The sequence below is a fragment of the Trichosurus vulpecula genome, chromosome 1, assembly GCF_011100635.1.
Source record: "Trichosurus vulpecula isolate mTriVul1 chromosome 1, mTriVul1.pri, whole genome shotgun sequence".
In the NCBI taxonomy this organism is placed as follows: Eukaryota; Metazoa; Chordata; class Mammalia; order Diprotodontia; family Phalangeridae; genus Trichosurus; species Trichosurus vulpecula.
In genome coordinates, this window is record NC_050573.1 from 12729847 (window position 1) to 12752759 (window position 22913).

Consider the following 22913-nt stretch of genomic DNA (forward strand, 5'->3'; position numbering starts at 1 on the left):
GGAAGGAGGAGGGATTTGTCAGAGTCCACAGCAGAGGGTTTGGAGCTAGAAAGAGCCACAGCCACGAACCAGTCCCACCACAACCTTTTACCTCGGTCAGTAGGGATGTGACCCCTCCCCCCACCCTCAGGTCACACAGTAAGAAAATAAGCCAAGTCAGGCCTGTGAAATATCGGAGCTGGGAGGGGCCTTAGGACAGGGGATGTCAGAGCTGGGGGAGGGGCTCTAGAACAGGGAATGTCAGGGCTGGGAGAGGCCTTAGAACAGGGGATGGCAGAGCTGGGGGAGGGGCTTTAGAACAGGGAATGTCAGAGCTGGGGGAAGGGCCTTAGAACAGGGGATGGCAGAGCTGGGGGAGGGGCTCTAGAACACAGATTGCAAGATCAGAGTGGGATCTTAGGACACAGAAGGTCAAAGGGGGGAGGGGCCTTAGGACAGGGGATGTCAGAGCTGGGAGAGGGGCTTTAGAACAGGGAATGTCAGAGCTGGGGGAAGGGCTTTAGAACAGGGAATGTCAGAGCTGGGGGAAGGGCCTTAGAACAGGGGATGGCAGAGCTGGGGGAGGGGCTCTAGAACACAGATTGCAAGATCAGAGTGGGATCTTAGGACACCGAAGGTCAAAGGGGGAGGGGCCGTAGAACAGGGGATGTCAGGGCTGCGACGGAGATTAGCACCCAGAACCTGGCGTGTCCCGGTGGGAAGGACACGGCAGAAGCCCGTCTGTGGGCTCTTAGGACGCACATCGTTAGCCCGAGACCTCGGGGCCCCTCCCGCTTCCCTTTAGCCCGGGGGAAACTGAGGCCGCTGGCCTACCGTGCGCGGCCCCCCACCCCCAAAGGTCCGAAGGGAGGGGTCCAGGGGCGGGGCCCGACCTTGAACTCACGGCTGGCTCGGCGCTGCGGCCGGACGGCGCCGAGCCCGGACAGCCCCGAGCCCGGACAGCCCCCAGCCCACGAGGCCGGGGGCGGCAGAGGCTCCGCTGGGACCCTGGACCCGTGGGTGGGGTCGGCGGGGCTGGCGGCGGCGTCGCAGGGGGCCCGGGGACGGCGCCGGGGGCAGAGGGCGGGGCCGGTGTGGGGGGGGCGACACTATGTTGCTATTGCTTGGTGACAACCCGGCTGAGCGCGGCCCCCCTCCCCCACGGGGGTCAGCGCCAGGTCGGCGCCTCCGCGGGCGGGGCCGCTGGGGGGGGGGCACCCACCGGAAAGGGGGCGGCGGCTTTCGGGCGGGGTCCTGCGCGTGTGACCGTGGACAAGTCACCTGTGCTCCGGCCTACGGGCTTCTCTGAGGCTTTGGTTCTGAACCGGGAACGTCCCTCCCAGCCCCCCACCCCCCAGGTTCTAAAGCACCTCCTGTCTGCGACATTCCCTGTCCTAACCCCACCACTGTCTCATGTTCTAAAGCACCTCCCATCTGGGACATTGCTGTTCTAAGCAACACCGCCCTCCCCACGTTCTATCCCATGTGACATCCCCTGTTCTAAGGCGCCTCCTAGCCCTGACATTCCCTGTTCTAAGGCCCCTCCCAGCCTTGACATTCCCAGTTCTAAGGCCCCTCCCAGCCTTGACATTCCCAGTTCTAAGGCCCCTCCTAGCCCTGACATTCCCTGTTCTAAGGCCCCTCGTGGCCTTGACATCCCCTGTTCTAAGGCCCCTCCCGGCCCTGACATTCCCTGTTCTAAAGCCCTTCCCCCAGCTCTGACATTCCCTGTTCTAAAGCCCTTCCCCCAGCTCTGCCATCCCCTGTTCTAAGGCCTCTCCCCCAGCTCTGACATTCCCTGTTCTAAGGCCCCTCCCAGCCTTGACATTCCCAGTTCTAAGGCCCCTCCCAGCCCTGACATTCCCTGTTCTAAAGCCCCTCCCAGCCCTGACATTCCCTGTTCTAAAGCCCCTCCCAGCCCTGACATTCCCAGTTCTAAAGCCCCTCCCAACCCTGACATTCCCTGTTCTAAAGCCCCTCCCAACCCTGACATTCCCTGTTCTAAGGCCCCTCCCAGCCCTGACATTCCCTGTTCTAAAGCCCCTCCCAGCCCTGACATTCCCTGTTCTAAAGCCCCTCCCAACCCTGACATTCCCTGTTCTAAGGCCCCTCGTGGCCTTGACATCCCCTGTTCTAAGGCCCCTCCCGACCCTGACATTCCCTGTTCTAAAGCCCTTCCCCCAGCTCTGACATTCCCTGTTCTAAAGCCCTTCCCCCAGCTCTGCCATCCCCTGTTCTAAGGCCTCTCCCCCAGCTCTGACATTCCCTGTTCTCAGGCCCCTCCCAGCCCCAACAATGAGTCTCAGCCCAGGCCAGGGTTCAGGAAGCCTAAGCCCCTTTCCTGTCCCTGCCAAGGTTCCCTAGGCTTCCTGGAGAAGGCCTCTTCTGATGCTACGGTGGCCCATGGGGGCCTTCCTGCTGTCCCATAGACGAGGCCAGGGACATGGAGGCTGCATTAGATTTTTATTCCTCTTCCATATTTACACATATGTACAACTAATGTTGATATATTATACATTATTTCACAGAATTATCTACACCCCCTTAGGCAAGGGAGACCCCCCAAAGCTTTTGCACTAGCCACCTCATGGCACACAGCGGGGCAGCCCCCGGCCTCCTTGGCAGCTTGGTGCCCAAGCGTGTGCCCATGGCACTGCCTAGACCCCTGCTCCAGGCCCCTCAGGGAGCGCTGGCATGCATTTTCTCCACACAGCTGGCCCAAAATGCCACCAGGCGGTTGTCACGGTTGACGCAGAAGTCGGTGAAATCCTTTAGTAGCCTGTCGGCAAACTTCTCGTCCCCAGTGGCACTGGAGCGCCATGTCTTGGTCAGCATGGTGTTGTAGGCCCAGTGGTAGCCCACACGCTCCTCACAGAACATGTTCTGGCCGGTGGAGCTGGTTGAGTTGCGTCTGCGCCGCTGCTGGCCTGAGAATTTGCGCTTGGAGTAGGGCAGCTGCAGGAAGACGGTCCCTATGGAGAGAGGGCAGGAGGAAATTGGTGAGGCAGCTGTGCCCACGGCAGCAGGGGGAGGAGGGACATGGACACGCCTGCAGAAGGGCCCCGACCCTCCACCCCAGCCACAGCGCCTTCCCTACTTCCCTTCCAAAAACCCTCATGAAGCGGCCACTGCAGGCAGGCTGGTAGGCTTCCCAAGGCACGCTGGGGTGACAGGCTCTGTGTCCCCTGATACAAAGCCAAGCTAAGCTGCGGTCCCCTGCCCATCTAAGAGGGTGATGAAACACAACTCTGAGAGCCAGATATGTGACATTACCCACAAGGGTCAAACTCAGGGGGCACAAGGCCCCTAAGGGGAATGTCATGACGGGCTCCCCAGAAAGTCTGTACCAGAGTCTCAGAATCAGAGGCCTCAGCAGGCTGGGCTGCCATCTCTGATAACAGGCCCCATGACAGGGCATCCAGCCTCTCCTGAAGGCCTCCAGAGGAGAGGCAGTCCACTCCACTCTGGGAGATCTTTCAAGACCTCAAACCACAATGGGACCCTTGGTACTTCCCCCACAGCTCCTGGATCTGCCCCTTGGGCCAAACACAACACGATGGATCCCCCTCCATGGGCCTTCAGAGCACGTAGGCAGCCAGAAGGAAGGGATGATTCTGGGGGAGCATAGGCAGCAGCATTGGGGCAAAGGGCTTCACCAGCCGTATGTACACTGGGCCCCACCAAGGCACCACACCCCGCCTCCCAGACAAGCCATTCAGGGGAAGAACAAGAAGCTGACAGCCTGCCTGCACCCACTGCTGGCATCCCACCCGCATCTTCCTGCCCATCAGGGAGGCGAATGCAGCCCCTCCATTCCTATGCCACCAGGGAGAAGGACATTGGGGGAAATGCTGCTCTGGAGAGACTCCCCTGGAGAGCTCGACAGGATGCAGCCCCCAGGAGGGACTGAACATGAGAAGTGGGAGGGACCTTAGAACAAAGAACTCAGACAGGGAAACCCGGAGGGGACCATGCAGGGAGCCTGGAACAGAATGCGGGATGTCAGAGGGACGTCAGAGGCCATCCTATCCAATGCCGTCGGCTTACAAAGGGGAAGCCGTGGCACAGGGAGGCACTCCGCTTTCACGCTGGGAGTCCCGCATTCGGTTCTGGGACACGGATCAGCTGGAGCATGTCGGCAGCAGAGGGACTGAGGGAAGGGTCTCAAGATCATGCCATGAGAGGATCTGCCCAAGGAAGAGTGAGGAACTTCATTCCGCTCAGCCCCAAGGGATGGAAATAGGAACAGTGGAGAGTCTGAGAGCAGGAGGAAGGGGCAAAGCAGCCTCTTTCAGACCCACATGTGGAGAACCATCACCAGGGGATGAGGCTGCCTTGGGCCTCAGGTCCCTTCCCCACGAGCCTTGGGGGTGCTGGGAAGGCCCCTGATTGTCCAGGGTCACAATTCAGTTAGTGGCACCAGTGGCATATGAAGGCAACGCAAGTCTCCTGCCTACATGGAGAGCTGGACAGCTCCTGTCTTCATGGTCCAGGGCTGGCCTCCCCTGACCACTGCCTCCATCTAGACTCCCAGTGACCTCCTCAGGGTCTCCCAGCTCCTAAGGAAGGGCCCTCCCCACTCCCCCCAGAGGCAGTGCCCTCCTCTATACCCTCTTGGGCTAATGGAGGGGGAGGCTGCGGCGGGGGAGAGGGGACACAGACACCAACAGACCAGCCTGAGCACTGGATGGTGTTAGAGGTGCAGCCTCCTCCGGGGAGCGCCCTCAGGGCCTGATCTCTGCCACACACAGAGGAAGCCGACCCACTGACCGTAAAGAGGGGAGGGCCCTGCTTGTGCCTCCAGGACAACAAACAAGGGCCCCAGCAGCCTCTGCGTCTCACAGGGGACGAGGGGACAGCTACACATGGTTCCCTCCCTATGCCCTAAGAGACGCCTTCTCCCCTCCTGGTCTTGCCTTGGGGTGCCCAGGGCCCAAGTCTCCAGACTTCCACCTCTTCTAGAGCAGAGGCCCCCCTGCTCCCAGGCTTTCTGAATCCTCGAATACAGAGCTTGACCCTGTATTCTGCCCAGAGGGCAGGAGTGCTCACACTCACACGGACACACAGAGACATACAGATCACATATACTCACAATGCACACACATACACAATATCCACCATACACACACACCACACAGATACCCTCACATGCGTGTACATGTACCACTCACACACAGACATGCTCACACACATGCACAGACCCTCACACACATGTACATGTACCACTCACAGACACGCTCACACACATGCACAGACCCTCACACACGTACATGTACCATTCACAGAGACAGGCTCACACACATGCACAGACCCTCACACGTATGTACATGTATCACTCACACGCAGACACCCTCAAACATGTACATGTACCACACACACAGACATGCTCACACACATGCACAGACCCTCACACACGTACATGTACCACTCACACAGACATGCTCACACACATGCACAGACCCTCACACACATGTACATGTACCATTCACACAGAGAGACACTCATACACATGCACAGACCCTCATACACATACATGTACCACTCACAAGCAGACATGCTCATACACATGCAGACACCCTCACACACGTACATGTACCACTCACATGCAGACATGCTCACACACGCAAACACCCTCACACGCATGTACGTGTACCACTCACACAGACACGCTCACACATATGCACAGACCCTCACACACATGTACATATACCACTCACACAGAGACATGCTCACACACATGCACAGACCCTCACCACGTACACGTACCACTCACACAGACATGCTCACACACATGCACAGACCCTCACACACATGTACATGTACCACTCACACAGAGACATGCTCACACACATGCACAGACCCTCACACACATGTACATGTACCACACACAGAGACACGCTCACACACATGCACAGACCCTCACACATATGTACATATACCACACACACTCGTGCAGACACCTTTGCATGCATGTACATGTAGCACAGACATGCTCGCACATAGGCATGCTCACATCCACATGAAGACACCCTCACATGTATGTACATATACCGCACACACACACTCATGCAGACACCCTTGCACATATGTACATGTACCATGCACACGCACACACTCAGACACCTAACAGCATCATTACTGCTGTTCCAATGCCATGGAGGCATGGGCTCCTCTCCCCGCCCCACCACATCTTTAGGGCCAGCGGGGGGGGGGCAGTAGAAGGACCCATTTTTAAATGGGCACTTAACCCAGTTTACAGATGACGTAACTGAGGTTTGGAGAGAGTGACTCAATCGAGGTCAGAGTCAAGAGGAGCTCGGTTTCCAGGCCAACCCTCCTCCTCTTCCCTCTGGCTCAGACCAGGGGAGGACAAAAGGGGGGCCTGTGAGCTCCAGGCCTGGGACATTTTTCCGGCTCTTCAAGGCCACCAGGACAGCTCCTGCCCCAGAGCCTGTGACGTGGTGCATCGTTGGGGAGGCCACCAAGGCAAGACTCTGCCCCGCCTCGAAAAAAGTTGGACACTGAAATAAGGTGGACACCGACCTCAGGGGCCAGACTAAAGACCCCAAAAGAGAAGTTCCCTGTTCCCTTTCTGGCACCCCTGGGAGCCAGGCTGGGAGGTTCCAGGGTAGTGAATAGGGGACTCAGGAGCCTGGGGTCTGCACATGCCTCAGCCCAACAACAGAGGCACTATCAGCCATGTGACCGCCACACCTAGGCAGGACCACATGCCATCACCCAGTCTCCCCTCTGGCTCCAGCTAAGCTGCCCAGGAGGAAGGGCACATGCCTGGCCACCATGCTTCAGGGCCAGGAGGCTTCCCCTTCCCCAGGGTCCACTCACCTGTGACATGGATGTACTGTGGCTTGTTTTCTGAAGGAAAGTTGAAGGCAGAAGCAGAGTATTTGTCTTGCACAAATCCAAACCTGAGGAAATGAGAAGGAGCCGTGAGTGGCCTGAGGAGGCTCCTCATCCAGTCTGGCTCCCACCACTTGAACTCACTCCCCTGGGGCTTGACTAGGGCACAGAGGGGACTCTAGATCCCAAAAAGCCAAGACCGAGGCAGCAGAGTCCTAGACCATGCTGGAAAGTGATCAAGGCCAGACCCAGGGATGGACTGGGTGGGGGTGGGGAGAAAGGGGAGGCTCTGTTGTCCAAGGACCGGACTAAGCCAGTCCGAAGGGGCTTGGCATTCAGTGACCATCCCAGCAGGCATCTTCTTGGCCACAGCCACTCACGAGACCCAGGCTAAGGGCTGGGAGGCCTGGGGAAGAAAGGGGTGAGCCTAGACCCCAAAGTCCCTGCTGCTGCAGCCCCTCTGGAGTCCCAGTCACAGAGCAGGGAGAAGAGGAGGGCACTGTGCAGACCTTGTGCTGTGAGGAGCGGTCTGGGGGAGGGTGCACTGTTCAGCAAGATTCGGATGCGCCCCCAACCTGCCTTACCAACCAACGCACCTGTGAGCAATGGCTTCCTGGAAGAGATGCATACGATCCCAGTAAGTTTCTGGTTCAAAACCTAGGGGGAAAGGTCTGGTCAACACAGTGAGGCCCCTGGGACTCTGGGGCTCTGGACCCAGGAGTCGAGAAGTCTCATTTGGGAGTCACGAGGCCAGTTCTGCTCAGCCCTGGAGGGCAGAGCCAGAGAAGAGGCGGCAGCAGGTCACAGGGAAGCAGGCCTCAATGCTCTGTGCTAGGGGAAAACTTCCCAGCCAACCGCCATGGCTGCCTCACCAGAATGGGCCCCATGATGGGGAGGGAAGTCTCTGCCTCTGGGCCCAGGCTGGACTGAGGCATCTGAGGGGTCACAAAGGGCCTCGGGGCAATTCTGGACATGGCTCCCTCTTCCTGGGGGTGCATTTCTTCCTCTATGAAACGAGGAGTGGCCCAGACGATGCCTCCCATGCCACGACTTCTGCCCATCCTCCTCCTCCTCTCTCTCCACTTCCACCTACGCAATGACTTTGGGGAATCCAAAGACCTGGGTTCACATCCCAGCCCCAATTATGTGGCCCCTTCTCTGGATGTCCCTCAGCCTTGGCTTCCTCATCAATAAGATGGCTCTGCATCTCCCTCTGTGGAATATTCTGAAGACCAAAGGCAATACGGACATCAACCCCTCAGTGAGACACTGTGAACTGAGCTGTGCATGGCCAAGCTGGGCCCCAAAGGAGACAGAGGAGGGCGTCTCCCTCCCTCCCGCCTTCTTTGTAGAGGTGTGGATCTCTGCAGCAATGTCAGGCTCTGGTCAAGTGTTGGTTAATTCTGATGAACTGGGGTTTTGGTTGTTTTTTAATCTTTTTTGTTCTTCGTAATAAGGAATGGTTTTCTGGGAATGGCAGGTAGGACAGATAGATGATGTGAAAAGAAGAGGTACCAATAAAAATGGATTAACCTGCCCCTGCCAGAGTCACAGATGACATCAGCAGCCACCACACCAGCCCGGGCTTTGGGAGCTGGTACTCAGGGGGCAGGAACACACCAAGGAGATGTCCCCAGAACCACAAGCAGAGCCTGTGGCCCCTCCTATCCAGGGCAAGCTGGAGGTTGCCAGAGCAACCAAAGAGGTTAAAAAACCCAACAATCTATCGAGCATTCACATTTTAAAAAAATCTAGAGCACATTCACATCTTGCAGAAGGCGGCAGCCAGGGAGGGACAGAAGCAGGGAGAAAGAGGCCTCCAGCTGCTGGTCCTTAATCACTTAAACCAGGGCATCTTTCCCTGACTGTAACCATAGCAACTGAGAGAGAATTCTGGCTTCCGAGCCTGATTAAGGCTGGAAGAAGCTGAGTCACTTAGCCATGTCCACACAAGCAACAAAGGTCGTTTCCCAACCTAGATCAAGCAGCCAGCAGCCAGTGGCCAAGCAAAGAAGCCCAACCCCAAAATTACCCCCTCCCCCAGTTACCCAGAAGTAGGCACCTCTCTGGAAGAAGCAGGGGGTTAGAGAGGAGTAAATAACCTGAACAGGCAAGCAGCAAGGTGTGCCCTAGATGCCTCCTTCTAGCTCACACATTCTGGGATTCTGGAATCATCTTGCTTGTAAAGTGGGTTGTCTGCCCCGAATCTGCCCCTTCTGTGCTTCCCAGGGCACCTCTGAGCTCCAGCATTTCAGGATGAGACACACAAATTGACTTTTGCTCTCGGGGATGGTAACGCTCCCATTCACAAGGGCTTTCCTTACACAAATCCGTGGGATCAGCATTAGCACCCCTGCCACTCCATCACCCAATGAGGAACTAATGGTCCAGCCTTGCCCAGGCTGTCCACAGCTAGGAGGGGTTAGCACTCAGGGCTCAGGATGCTCCTGCTGTCCCTGTCCCCAGTGCCAAACTTCACTCCCACCAGCAGTGGCCTGGCCCAAGGCACGCCTCTCCCTGCTATTCCTACCAGCCCTTCCAGCATAGTCCCCTCCTTGGTCTTTCTGGCAGGGCAGTACACACAGCAGCTTCATGCAAGGGAAGGGGAATGGTCCTTCCTGAAAATGGCCCCAATGTTTTTTAGGGCAGAAATCAGGAGGGACTGAGAAGGCACCATTTTTGGATGGCATGTCCCACTGGGTTGATGTCAGAATTGGAAGCCACCCCATTCTCACAGGCTGGTTTCCTGAAACTAGAACCAGGAGCTGAGAAAGCAAAGGTGTCCCACCCAAAAGAGGGAAGACAACAGGGGGCCCCTTGAGGTCCCCTGGGAGGGCATGTGGTACAGAGGAATGAAGGCCAGACTCTCCTCAGGAGGCCTGGATTCTGACACTGGTCCAGCCAGAACCCCCTGGGGCTGCCCTGGACAAATCCTCGGAGAAGGACATTCCTTCCCAGCCCCTTCCGGGGTCTAAGATTCTTGCTCCCTGCCCCCCAGGGGTGCAAAGACTTACTATCAAACAGATGCTCACTGCCCTCCTTCACCAAGCAGCTGATGTTGAGCGGGATAAACAGCTGAGCTCGCAGTGGATCTCCATACAGGTAACTGGGCAGGGCAAACGGGCCTTCCAAAACTGGGACCAGCAAGAAGCCGCAGGAAGTGGCCTTCCGGTGCCAACCCTGAACCTGGGAGAAAAGCACACCTGAGCTGTTTCTGTGCCTGTTGGGTAGGCCTCCTAGCCAGGTACAAAAGTGTCGATGGTAGCAATGCAGAGGCCTCGGCCCTGGTGCTGCCCACCAGCTCAGAGAACGTGCCACAATGGACAGAGCCCAAGATGGGAGGGGCAAAGGTGTGAGGCTCTCTCTGGGTGACAGCAACCTGGCCCTGGCGGGTGGGGGTGACTGGCCATGGAGGCCCAGCAATGGAAAAGGAGACTTCCTGAAGACCAGGATTGGCTGAGGGCAAGGGGCTGACCGGTGCCTCTCACATGAGGGTGCTAAGATTCCACAGGGGCTCTTCTCTGCTTTTGGGGGACAGGGGGCATCAAGGGAAAATGAACCTCCCACTTAAAGCTCATTTGTTCCCCTGGGATGTGGAGAAAAGTCATAGGGGCCTGCTTTGGACATCTGATGTCCTGTGTGACCAACAGCGGAGGAAGCCTTTTGGATGGAGTAGCCAAGTGGGCCCCAGGCCTGTGTCTGAGCATAAGGGAGATTCTGTGCCGAGGACACATCAGCCCAATGACCTGGGTGCTGACCCAGAAAAAGTCAGGCCTCATTGACTCTGATAGTCCGAGAGGCCAGAGGGACCTTCAGCAAACCCTTCCCTTCCCCCAGCCTTGATTTTTCATCTGTACAATGGGGATACTGTTATTTGCATGGCCAGCCTCCCAGGGCTGTTATGAAGAAAGTCCAGGTCACCTTGCAAGCACTTTGTGACCCCAGGCTGGTCCCTCCACAGCTGAGGTTATTGCTTAGAGGAAGCCAGCAATGCTCAGGGATTGGAGATGGCCAAGCACCAATGGGCCCAGTATCCTCAGACATGTGAAAAAGCCAGGGGGGGTGGGGGGGTTAACTATGGTGGGACCTTGGCCACAGGGCTGGCAATGGAGCCCAGCGGGGAGCGCCAGAAAAGGCACAGGCCTGGGGTTCAGCCCCGGCACCAGGACACGGTGACCTTTAGCCTCTTACTCCTCCCTTGGCCTTGGTGCTTTCCATCCAGAAAATGAAACGGTGGCCCCCTAGGATCCTGCCGGGGCTGTGGGGGAGCCTCCCAGTCAGCCCACCATCTCACCATCTCAAAGAGCACCGCGGCCGTCACCGCCATCCAGTGCAGCTTGATCTCGAAGGCTGCGTTCAGGGAGAAATTGCCATGATAATAGCAGCTGCACCACTCCAACCGGTCCGTGCGGTTGTTCACATCCACATCCAGGGTCACCGTCCTCTGCTCGGGCACCGTGGCCGCTGTGTGGGCACAGGAGGCGTTGGGGGGTCAAGCGCTCCTGGGATGAGCCCCTGCCTCACCACCGGGCCTCAGGCCCCCCATAGCCAGTTGCTCCGCCGAGTGCACCGTCCCTGCCCCCATCCCACCCTTCCTTTAAAACACAAACATTCCTCCTGCTCCTTCCATATGTCATCCTGACATGGGACAGACCTCAGCCATGAGCCACGTGAAGGCTGGGTTCTCAGCTTGGCTGCCCATTTTATGGGCCTGGGGGCTAGCACAGGGCTCTGTACCCTGGAGGCATGCCACAAATGTCTGCTGAGGGTGAACTTTGAGCCTTCTTAGAGGGAGAAACCAAGGCCCAGACAAAGAGCTGCCAAGTTCACATGGACAGTGAGGCCAGGCCTTCTGGCTCCCAGCAACTCCAAGTCAAGACCACAGTTTCATGACAAATAACGAGAAACTGCCCAAGAGACTCCGACAGAAAAAAAAAGGAGGCCCAGTTCACCAAAAAGGGCTGCTTAGGACAAATCGAGGCAAGAAGGGGAGGAGAACCATGTTCCTTTTTTTCTGTTTTAATCACCTGGGCAAATAGCCAGAAACCTGGAGCCTGGCAGGCCCGGGGGCGGGGGGGGGGCCCTGGAGCCTGGCAGGCTAGGGGTAGGGGGCTGGTCCTGGAGCCCAGAAGGCTGGGGGGAGAGGGCTGGGTGGGGGCCCTGAAGCCTGGCAGGCTGGGGGCAGGGGGGAGGCCCTGGAGCCTGGCAGGCTGGGGGCAGGGGGGAGGCCCTGGAGCCTGGCAGGCCCCGGGGTGGGGGGGGCCTAGAGCCCTAGGGAGTCTGCCTGCAGTAAGCCACCTGGCAGGGGCTCTCCTGGGCCTGCCCGTCCTGGCAGCAGAGCAAAGACAAGGCAGCTGCCGTGACAGGAAAGGGGAGAGAGGGAAAAGAGAGCAGGCCACAGCCCCTAGTGCTGAAGGCAGCCTGCCCCAAAGCCCACCCAGCCTGAGCCCTCCAGGAAGAATGGAGAAGTTGTGAGGGGCAGGGCAAGCTGGGCAAGCCAGGCTGGACCAAGACTTCCTCCAGGGGACCGCCTGCCCAGCGGCCTGGGATGGGCTGAGAAGGCAGCCCTGGAATCAGACTTTAAGCAAGCCAATCCCATAGCTACGAAGCAGGCCTCTGCCTCAGGGTGGGTGCAAAGGGCCAGGACATGAAGGAAAGAGGCCCCCAACTGCAGCCACAGGGGGCGAGGCACAGGGAGGGAAAGGCTGGACTCACACCCAGGGCTTGGGACGCTCATCCCCTGCTTTCTTCCAAGCAGGTTTGCGGCGGGAGAAGACAAGGGTTAGGAAAGCTGAGAAGCACAAGAGAAGGGTCTCGGCGGGGAAGGCTCCAGAATCACAGACTCAAAGCCCCTCACTGAGAAACAGAGGCCTCGTCACAGTTGCCCAGGACATGGGCCCCAGGGGCAGGACTTGAACCCACACTCGCCCCTGCCACACTTACCTCCTCCCAGTGAAGAAGCCATGCCCAGAGAGGGGCGAGTGGCCCAAGCTTTCCCAAGGTGCTTCTGTTTGCCCCCCAGGCAGGCAATCACAAGCACTGGTGCCAAGCCCCACAGGGCCCAGGCAAAGCAGCTGGGAGCAGAGACGAGAGGCAGCCCTGTCAGCCCTGCCCTTGGACGGCTTCCACTCTTTCAGGGGCACCACCCACAAAAGAAGTGGCTTCTGGACCAACTGTCCCCATTCAACAAAATGGGAAACTGAGGCCCAGGGGTGGAGCACCCATGCAGTCATGGCCACTAAGCTGACAGAGCCAGAACCAGCAGCCCCATTTTACAGGTGAGAAAACTCCTGAGCCCAAGCCCGGGCTTGCTGGTCCCCTACACCAGACCCTCCCTGAGCGTTCCTCTCAGTCCTTGGTGGCGCCTCCTCAAACCCTGGGAGGCCCCAACCAGCAGCCATCCTGGGCCAACCTGCCTTTGTCTGGGGCAGAGGGAACTCTAGCCGTGAGGAGGGCAGGGGTCCCCGCCTCTCAGCCGGGTCTCTGGCCTAGAAGCACAGGTCTGGGCCCTTCACCACCCCAGGCCCTGCCAGCTCAGCCGTGCTCCCCAGGATGGCCGCCACCCCTCTCCACTCCACCGCCGCCATCTTTGCCTTGGACCGTACCTAGCAGCGCGGCGGCCTGGCTCCTCCCACCGAAGCTGCGGCTGAAGGAGCTGTGCCGGCTGGCATAGGACGCGGGGCGGCTGGGGAGCCAGGGCAGCAGGAAGGCGGGGATCTCCGAGTGTAGCAGCTCCTCGGCCACGAAGGCCACTTCAAACCACTTCCTCTGGAAGGCCGTGAAGTCGTCCATGGCCGCCGTGTGCCACGTGGCGGGCTGCTGCAGGCCCACTGGGGAGACAGGGCGGGGAGAGAAGGTCAGTGTGGGCCCTCCAGGCCCATGGACACGCCCTCTGCTTCTCACTCATAAAGGATATGAAGAAGTGACTCCCATTTCTCCAGCACCTGAAGGCTGACAAGGCCCTTTCCTCACCATAAACCCACTTCCCAGATGAGGATAGTACACCACTAAGCCAGGGCCAAGGAAGGAAGAGAAACCCAAACTCCTTAGATAAAAGCCTGGAAGGCGCCTGGAGGGTGCAGCTGGAAATGAGACTGTCTCCCAGTCAGGTGTCAGCTAGAGAGCGTTTACTGGTAAGCGCCTACTACGTGCTAGGTACTGGGCAGGGCTGTAGGATTCACAGAGCAGTGACCATCTAGTCTAACCTCCCATTTTAAAGATGAGAGGACGGAGGCCCAGAGGGGCTGAGGGACCTGCCCAGAGGCACCGAACTAGTGTCGGAGGGTCGCCCTGACCGCAAAGCCAGGGCTCCATTCCCGGCAGGAGGGAGGCAAAGCCTTGGGGGTGCCCGGAGAAGCCCCTCCATCTCCCCTCCTCTCTGACCTCGGTCGGGCTCCCTGTCGGCCACAATCTTGTAGAAGTAGAAGCCATAGATGAAGGTGCGCAAGGCTTCCCCCGAGGCATGCGTGATGAGCTGCTCCTCCAGCATTTTCTACAAGAGACAGGGATGGGGTCAGGGCCAGAAAAGCTGCCGCTCCACACTGGGAGCCCCAGAGGCTTCCGACCAATCCCAGGCTTTTGGAGCTCGGAGGGGGCCATTCCTCCACCTCCTTCAGGTTATAAGATGGAAAACTGAGGCAAGGGAGGAAGGGGACCCGTGGGCATCAAGAGAAGGGCAAGGCCATCCATACCAACAAGGACTTGGATAAGGCCCTCCCTCCCCAACATCCCCCACAAGTGGGCATCTGGCCTCTGCTTGGAGACTTCAGGGAAGGGCACCTCACAGCCGCCTGGGCCAGGCCACCACCACTGAGCCAGCCCCCACAGCTGGGAAGGTCTTCCTGACCTCCAGTCTCTGATGCCTCTAGTACAGCCCTCAGGCTGTCAGTCACAAGAAGCAACGGGAGGCTGCAAAGAAGCCAAATGAGGCCAGATGTCCCAGAGAAGTACTGAGCTCCCCATCCCTGTAGGTCTTCAAGCAGAGGCTGAGCAACCACTTGTCATGAGGCACATTATATTACAATAGGGATTCCTTTCTCATAAGGGTTAGACTGGATAGTGGCTGAGCTAAAATTCTGGGAAGCACCTGAACGTGGGTCTCATGCGTCACCCCTCCCAGGCCTTATCGTCTCCAGGTCCTGCCCCCTCCTCCCTGCCCTCCCCTGTCGCCAATGCCAGCCTGCAGCTGTGGCACAAACAGGGCAGAGGCAGAGGATGGATGGTAGGCAGGGCAATCATCTCCTCGCTCTTGGATGCCACAGCACCAGCGATGCCCATGCTACTGGAGGTAGGGGCAGCCGGGCAGTCAGAGAGGGGAGGCGGGAGCCACATGGACCTCATCAACACCCAATCTGAGATGCCAGAAGTGCAGATGCTCCGTGGTAGCCAAGCCATCCACCTGGTGATATCACCCAGCCCACATTGCAACGCCTTGGAAAGAACATGTGGACCGTGGAGTCCCAGGACCGGCCCATTTACAAAGGGAGCCACAACCTGCCCCACCTCAAGGGGTTCACCTACTCGTGGCTCCTGGGCTGGAGGGGAGGCATTTCCACCCCCCCGGGGGCCTCAAGGGCCACTTTCCTTTCCCAGCCTCACTTCAAGAAGGGGCTTCCAGGGTTTCTGCACCCCTGGCCACCAGGACATCTCAGCCCCAAGAATAAATTCTGAGACTCTTGGGCCAAAATGGGACATGTTCCCAAAGCAGGCCCCACTAGGCCAGCACACCCAGAGACTCTGTGCCCTCAGGGAAAAACCAGCCCCAGTTCTGGCCCCCTCCCCCCAACCCGCCCACCTGCATGATGTCACTGGCCATGGCCTGGGTCTGCACGCCCTCCACACTGCTCACCAGCCAGTGCACGACCTCCGCGCTGATGAAGCAGGACGCAGAGAGACCCTTCTGCTCTGAGAGCAGCTGGATGCCTGTCCTGGAGCCCCCCCAGGGAAGGGCAGGGAAAAGGACAGTCACAATTAGCTATGGAGCAGGGACAAATGGGAGGGGGGCATTTACTAAGGGTCCCAAGGAGAGGGGGTAGCAAGATTTCCGGGGTTGGGGGAACCTGGCCCCACCCCCTCCTTCCAGAGATGAGGAAACCAAGGCCCAGGGAGGGAAAGGGACTTGGTCAAGATCACACAGCAAGTGTCAGCAACATGGCAGCGTGGCAGGTGCTGCTCCCTCCTCCTCTGTTCCTGCATGGCCCTCCAGGAAGCGCTGGGGGAAGGAAGGGAAACAGAGACAGAGAGGCAGAGAAACAGAGAGACAAGAGACAAAGACAGAGAGAGACAAGAGACAGGGGGACAATGAGAGACAGAGACAAAGAGACAAGAAACAGAGACAAAGACAGAGAGACAGAGACAGAGAGAGACAAGAGACAGAAAGAAACAGAAACAGGGGGAGAATGAGAGACAGAGCCAAAGAGAGACAAGAAATAGAGACAGAGAGAGACGAAGAGACAGAGAGAGACAAGAGAAACAGAGACAGAGGGAGAACGAGAGAGACAGAGACAAAGAAACAGAGACAAGACAGAAAGAAACAGAGACACAGAGAGATAGAAAGACACAGAGACAGCCAAAGAGACAGAGAGATAGAAAGATGGAGAAACAGAGACAGAGAGAGACAGCCAGAGACAGAGAGACAAAGAAAGATAAATAGAGAGAAACAGAGGGAGACAGAGACAGAGAGATAGAAACAGAGAGAGAGACAGCGACAGAGACAGAGACAGAAACAGACCAGAAAGACAGTGATAGAGAGAAAAACAGAGACAAAGAGAGGCAAAGATACAGAGAGACAGACAGAGAGAAGAGAGTCAGAGACATGCCTCCCCACTTACGAGGGGTGCTTCATGGCCTCCAGGATCTCCAGCAAGGTGGACGCGGTTGTCAGCGAGCTGGCCGGGAACTGCTGAGAGCTGGGCCGGGGCAGAACAGCGGGTTAGCGGTCTGGCAGGTGAGCCTGGCGCCCATCAGCAGAGCTCCAGCACCTCCACGGTGGAGCCTGCGGGAGCCCTCAGGGATGGTGGGATCCTGCTTCTCCCAGCACCTCCTGCCCCAGAGGAATGGCCTTTCCCTTGGCTCAGGCGCCAGAGCCCCCAGGAACTCTCCCACGGGCATGCATGCAGGCACAAACAAGCCTCCTACACCCAAGAAAGCCCAGACCCTTCCCTAACCAAAGCACAGGCTGCCCTGCGAGGCACACGGCCCCGGGGGACCTCACGGCAGGAAGAGGCCAGCCAGAGCAAGCCGAGCTCCACAGTGGATGCTGGGCCTCGTTTGCCACCAGGTCCAGGTGATGCCTTGGCTCACCTGCTATCGCTGGGATTTGCTGGTGGGTAGCCCTGCTCCCCAGCAGTCTGTGCGCTGCCCCTGTCCGCAGGCTGGCCCACGCTGATGCCCAGGCTGGTGCCATCTAAGGCTGGAGCAGTGCTCTGATCCACCGAGACCTGTGAGGATGTGGGGAACGGACTAAGTTTTATATGGTTCACTGCGAGCCCCAAGTCCCCCATTTCTCCTCCTGAGCAGCTCCAGGAGATGAGGGGCACCAATGCAGCCTGGGGATAGAAGGCAGCTCCAAAACGCCCAGCTGACCTGGAGAGTACAGAGCTGGAGCCCTGATTCTCTGGGGGCTCCGCCTACAGATGGGGGCATAACCAGGGTGCGCCTACTGAGGGAGCACGGGCCTGATGCCTCCCTCTTGCTGCTGACTCGGGGGAGACGTGTCAGGCAAGTCACTTTGGGCCCGATGGGCTTCAGGCTCCTCCTCTAGGTCTACAAGACCCCTAACATCCTGCTTTAAAGTCACAGAACCACAGAATGTGAGAGTTACTGAGACTTTAGGGCCATCGAGTCCTTTGTCCAAAGCCTGGCTAAACAGCAGTAACTAAACCAAGGCTCAGCATTCCCCTCGGCTGTTAGGACAAGGGGAACGAGATCGGCTGGCGGTACTAGGTCTTGCCGAAGCCAGGCTGGTGCTCAGCGATCGCTACTTCCCTTTCTAAATGTCCACCGGCCATCCCTTTAATGATGCGCCTAGAATTGTGCCAGGAGCCGGAGCCCAGCTCGCTGGCCTGCAGCCTGCAGTCTGCTCTCTTCCCTTCTCTGACATCCGGGGTGGCGTCAGCCACTCCCAATCCTGCCCCCTCCTCTCTCCTAACAGCCGGGTGCACATTCTAGCTCCATGCCAGACAGGTGCTAGGTCCCTGCCAGGCCTCACCTCCAGTGACCCTGTGGAGGAAGGAACACAGAGGCCAGTCCTGGAGCGGGGAAAGCACAGATGCACAGACTTGTGGATTCAAAGCAGAACTCTCCAGAACAACCCTTCTTTCCTGTCTCGGAAGCCATGTGGGGCACGCGGAGGAAAGCCAGGGCCCCACTTCCTTCTTCTCAGACCCAGGCCCTCATGCTCCAGGGTGCACAGTAGGCTTACAGGTGACCGTGGCTTCTCCAAGGCTGGACTCGGTGCGTTCCTCTGCCCCAGGCCTCAAAGTGACCACGTCCCCCAGGGCCTTGTCTGAGCAGGAACAAGCCTCCCCTGCAGGAATCCCACAATGCTGATTCCCTTCTAGGACAGCTACCTCGGCCCCCTAACAACTGACATTCTTAGAGCATCCTAAGGCCACTTCCGCAAAAGCAGGGAGAGCAAGTACTGTTCCACCCATTTTACAGATCCGGAAACTAATGGCCATAGGTGAGATGGTTCACAAGGGTCGGGGGAGACTCCAACTCTGGCTCCTCTTGACTCAGGATCCAGACTTGCTCCCACTACACTGCAGGGCCCCCACCCTATTGGCTTCTGGGCTCTGAGGGGCAGCCCCTCCCAACCCTACTGGCCTCTGGGCTCTGAGGGGCAGGGGGCCCCCACCCTACTGGTCTCCCAAAGGGCAGGGGTTGTCTCTGCCTAAGCCCCTTCTTTGATGCCTGAGCACATGCTGGAGTCTGCAGAACCAAACTGAGGAGTAAAGCAGCACAGCAGAGGGTATGCCAGGTATGGGATTAGGCAGATCTGAGTTCGAATCCTGAGACGCTTCCTAGCTGCATGATCCTGAGGGAGCTTTTAACCCTTTTCAGCTTCCTTAACAGAGTGAATCTGACCGGGGTGTGAGGAGGGTCGGGAGAAGGCCTTTCATGCCCCAGGCGCCTCCTGGCCATATTTCCCAGTTTACTCTGCCACCACAGCCCAGCCTGGCGGGTCCCGCCACGCCAGGAAGGCCCGGGGGTGGACCTGGGTGCGGCCCCAGAGACTCACACACACGTGTGGGGGGCGGGAGGCCCAAGGACGTGGAGGAAGAAGCAATGATCGCAGGAAGCCTCAGAGGCCGTCTGCGGCCGTGCGGAGACTCAGCCAGAGACGGCGTGAGATGACCACCCCCCACCTGACCTTTGGGACACGCAGGGCCAGCCCAGGACACAGAAGGGGGCCCCAACCTCCGAGGGTGCTCAGGGCTCCCAGCACGATGAAGCCCTTCACCGTTCCCCCACCTCCTCACACCTGGAGCAGATTCGCCAAGCAGCCTCCACTACAGGACAGGGGAGACACCTGGATTCAGACTTTGAGGAGCTGGGTTCGAATCTCAGCTCTGTCCCTCACAAAGGATGTGATGTTAGCCAAGCCCCTTTCCCTCTCAAGGTTCAGGTTCCTCATCGATTGAAATACTGGCTAAATCGTACGCATTCCTCAAATACCGCCCGCCTGCTCCTCACAACCCCTTTACCAAACTGGACGTGTTATGCAGCCCTCCTAGGCCACAGAGTTGGAGCTATGAGCAGCCATCCCCACCTGTGGCTGACCTCCAGTGGCCAGAGGCCTGCCAGCTCCTCCTGACTGAGGCTGGGGCGGGGCAAGGACACCCTGATAGGTGTCAGGGAGGAGTCAAACCAAGATTTGGAACAGATCAGGAGCCCAGATGGGAGGCGATGGGGGCCTATCCCTTCTCCACTCTGGCCCTCCCTAGGCCCAGGCCGGGTGGTCTGACTGCTCCTTCCACTTGGTTAAGATGGGAGTCCCCGATTCGATCCCTTCCAGCAAGGTGGAGGAGCAGCAGGCCTCCCCAGCAGCCCTCACTGGCCACCCCCAGGCAGAGAATGGCCACTTGCCAAGGATACTGGAGAGCAGGCGTTCCTTTTTTCATGAATCCGCATTGCTATCTTTCTGGATGACTTTCCACTGTCAGAGTCCACCATCATAGGATTTCAAGTGGGAGGGGCCTTCAGAGGTCATTTGGTTGTCCTGCCCCCTCATCTGACCCAAGATCTCATTAGCTGAATTGGGCCCCAAGTACAGCTCAGAGCACCCCCCAGGGCTCCTTCCCCCAACCCCTGCTGACTCGCCCACCCAGGGCAGCCAGCGGGACCCAGCCCATTTCCAGGTCTCCACTGGTTTTGCTGCCAGCCTTGTTCTGTCTGCAGAGCCGCCCCCCAAAGCTGGCACTGGCATTGCAATGGGCTGAAAAACCACAGCGCCTGTTTGGCTGCTGCCTATTCTAACTCGCTCCGCTGTTGGCAAGTCGAATCCTACCATGAGCCCGCAGCACACCCAGAAGAGGACGAGGGTGGGGGTCCTGCCCCAGCCTTGCTGTCCAAAGTCTGCCTCTGCTGCTACTCCCTGTGTGACCACGGACAGCCACAACAATAATGACCAAAAATGATAAGGGGGTATTTTGAGGTTTACAAAGATTATCTTATTTGAGCCTCACAACAACCCTGTATTCATGATCACCATCGTACAGATGAGGCAGACAGAAATTAAGTGGCACTAAGTCCCTGTGCCTCTCTGGGCCTCAGGGACCTCCTACCACCCCATCTGTGGTCTTGTGAGCCCTTCTCTCGGGTCCTTGGGGTCCTCATGCCCTCCACCGGCCATGCCAGTTGTGCCACCTGATGTCCTAGAGCCCCTCTTTAAAGATGAGAAGCAGAAAGCAGCTGGGCCTCATCCTGGCCTTTGCCCCCAGGAGAAGCCCTTGTGCACCCCCTTCCCTCCTGAATTCCTAAGCATCCTTCCACCTGAAGCCCGATGGGGACTGCTCCTCTCCAGGAGGCCTTCTCGGCCTCCAGCCCTCCTTTCTGCCGCCCCTGCCGGCCTCGCTGACCACTACTGCTCTGCGGTTAGCCTGCGATGTGCTCCTGCAGGGGCAGGGACCCTGGCTTACTGAAGCTTTGTCTTCCCCTAGGACATGGCACAGGGCTCTGGATACAACTGACACTTTATAAACATTTGTGGAATGAATGGTCCCCAAGTCTCATTTACCTAGCACTGAGGACTGAACACGCAGTGGCTGGCTCCCAATTCCGCTCACCCCTTGAAGCCACCACCCCTCTTCTTTCTCAGTGGACCCGCTCCAGCCCGGCAGCCCCGCTGGTGAAGCGACTACTCCCCAGCACCCTCAGCAGTCCCCTTCGGCTGCCCCAGACAGCCAGAGATGGAAGGCGCTGGCCAACACCAGCCTGAAGCACCACATCCAGGCCTGGCCCACCTTCCCACAGGGCGCCCCAAGAGATGCCCTAATGGCAGATGGGGGCTGGCGGCCTCAGGGGCGCTGCCCGTGAGCCAGGCAATGAGCAAGCCCAGCCCCCTCCGCTGGGGTATGAAGCCTCCAGGCACCAGACAGCCTGGATCTTAATAAGAACTCACGGTCATATGGCACTTTACAAGAAGTTTCTTCCTAAGCCCCTTGGGAAGTAAGCAGGGTACGTATCAGGATGTCCATTGGGCAGAGGAAGGAACGGCCCGACATGGGGAGTGGCGCGCCAAGGCCCAGAGCTGGGAAGTGAACCCTGGTCCTGGGCCCCCAGGCAGATGGGAGCCATGGACACGTTAGCCAGGAGGAAGAGGATGGAGCTGTCTAGGGCACCCCATTGCCTCTATAAGGAACAAAAGGAACCCTCTCGTCTAGGAAGGAATTTGGAGCAGAGAGGGTTGTGCATTGATTAAGCACCTACTCAGTGCCAGGCACTGCACCTCACAACGACCCTGGGAGAAAGGTGTTATTAGGATCCCCATTTTAATGTGGGGAAACTGAGGCAGGCAGATGAAGTGACTTGCCCAGGGTCACATGGCTAAGAAGTACCTGAGGCTGCATTTGAACTCAGGTCTTCCGACTCTAACCACTGAGTCATCAGCAACCTAAAAATTACTGCTTGAACCCCAAAGGGAGCACGAGTACCCTTGAAAACAGTTCATGCTAACTCTGCCCCATCTGCCCAGCTGCAGCAGGGAGGAAGGTGAAGGGCAGCAACAGGATGGGACACAGTCTGGCTGGAAAAGTGCAGGAAGGGCTTAGCATGAGGCCCAGCACCCAGGAGGTGCTTAATAAATGTTCATTTTCTCCCCCTCTCCTTCCATCCCCAAGCACTGTGGGAGTCCTGAGCACAGGGCCCATCAGACCCAGAGCAAGCCCCTATTCTAAGCCAGGCCCCAGGAGAGAGGGAGGGAATGAATGAATAAATGAATGAATGGATGAATGAATGGATGAATGAACAAACGAATGAAGGAATGAACAAACAAATGAATGAACAAATGAATGAAGGAATGAACAAACGAATGAATGAACAAATGAATGAAGGAAAGTGCCATGACATTTCTGAGAGACCACCAAGATAAAGAGTGCCCCATGAAGGGGTCCCTTTTGGCCTTTTTGCTGTGCTGGGCACTGGCCCGCCGGGTATTTCTGCCCCGGGGGCTGCCTGGCTTTGGGCTCCTCTCCAGGGCTGAGGGGAGGCCTGTGTAGCCCTGGGCGAGCCCCTCCATTTCTCTGGACCTTTGGCGGTCCTGCCAGCCCACAGCTCAAGGGGTACGATCCCAGCGCCGCTTACACTGCCCGCCCACCATGTGTATACATGTGTATACATGTGTGCACACACCCAAATGCTCCCCCCAAACACCTCCACCCTCCCACACAGAGGACTTTCTTAGGCCTTGAACCCAGTAAGCGCTCGCTCCAGGTCAGAGTCTCAAGTCAAGTGATGCTTCCCGAGTGAAGATGCTGATGGTGGGCACCAACCAGCACCAGATGAGGCTCCAGCAGCCCCTGGAGGACAAAGAGGCCCTGTGACAAGGAGGGAGCGCTGCGGGGCCATCCGGTCAG

General features: G+C 58.0%; 1 protein-coding gene across 2 annotated transcripts in view; it reads right to left on the reverse strand.

Moving 5' to 3' along the window:
• Positions 1-2429: 2429 nt before the first annotated feature.
• The window catches only part of DEPDC5 (DEP domain containing 5, GATOR1 subcomplex subunit), a 119301-nt gene continuing 98817 nt past the window's right edge, over positions 2430-22913 (reverse strand). For both annotated transcript variants that reach the window (XM_036769142.1, XM_036769134.1), the window contains 10 exons: positions 17140-17276; positions 16668-16745; positions 15632-15764; positions 14221-14329; positions 13443-13667; positions 11132-11301; positions 9852-10023; positions 7434-7494; positions 6823-6905; positions 2430-2951 (listed from right to left, as the gene is read on the reverse strand). In XM_036769142.1, coding sequence (XP_036625037.1) covers positions 2659-2951; positions 6823-6905; positions 7434-7494; positions 9852-10023; positions 11132-11301; positions 13443-13667; positions 14221-14329; positions 15632-15764; positions 16668-16745; positions 17140-17276 — 1461 coding nt within the window. In that variant the 3' untranslated portion in view covers positions 2430-2658. The remainder of the gene's footprint in view (positions 2952-6822; positions 6906-7433; positions 7495-9851; positions 10024-11131; positions 11302-13442; positions 13668-14220; positions 14330-15631; positions 15765-16667; positions 16746-17139; positions 17277-22913) is intronic.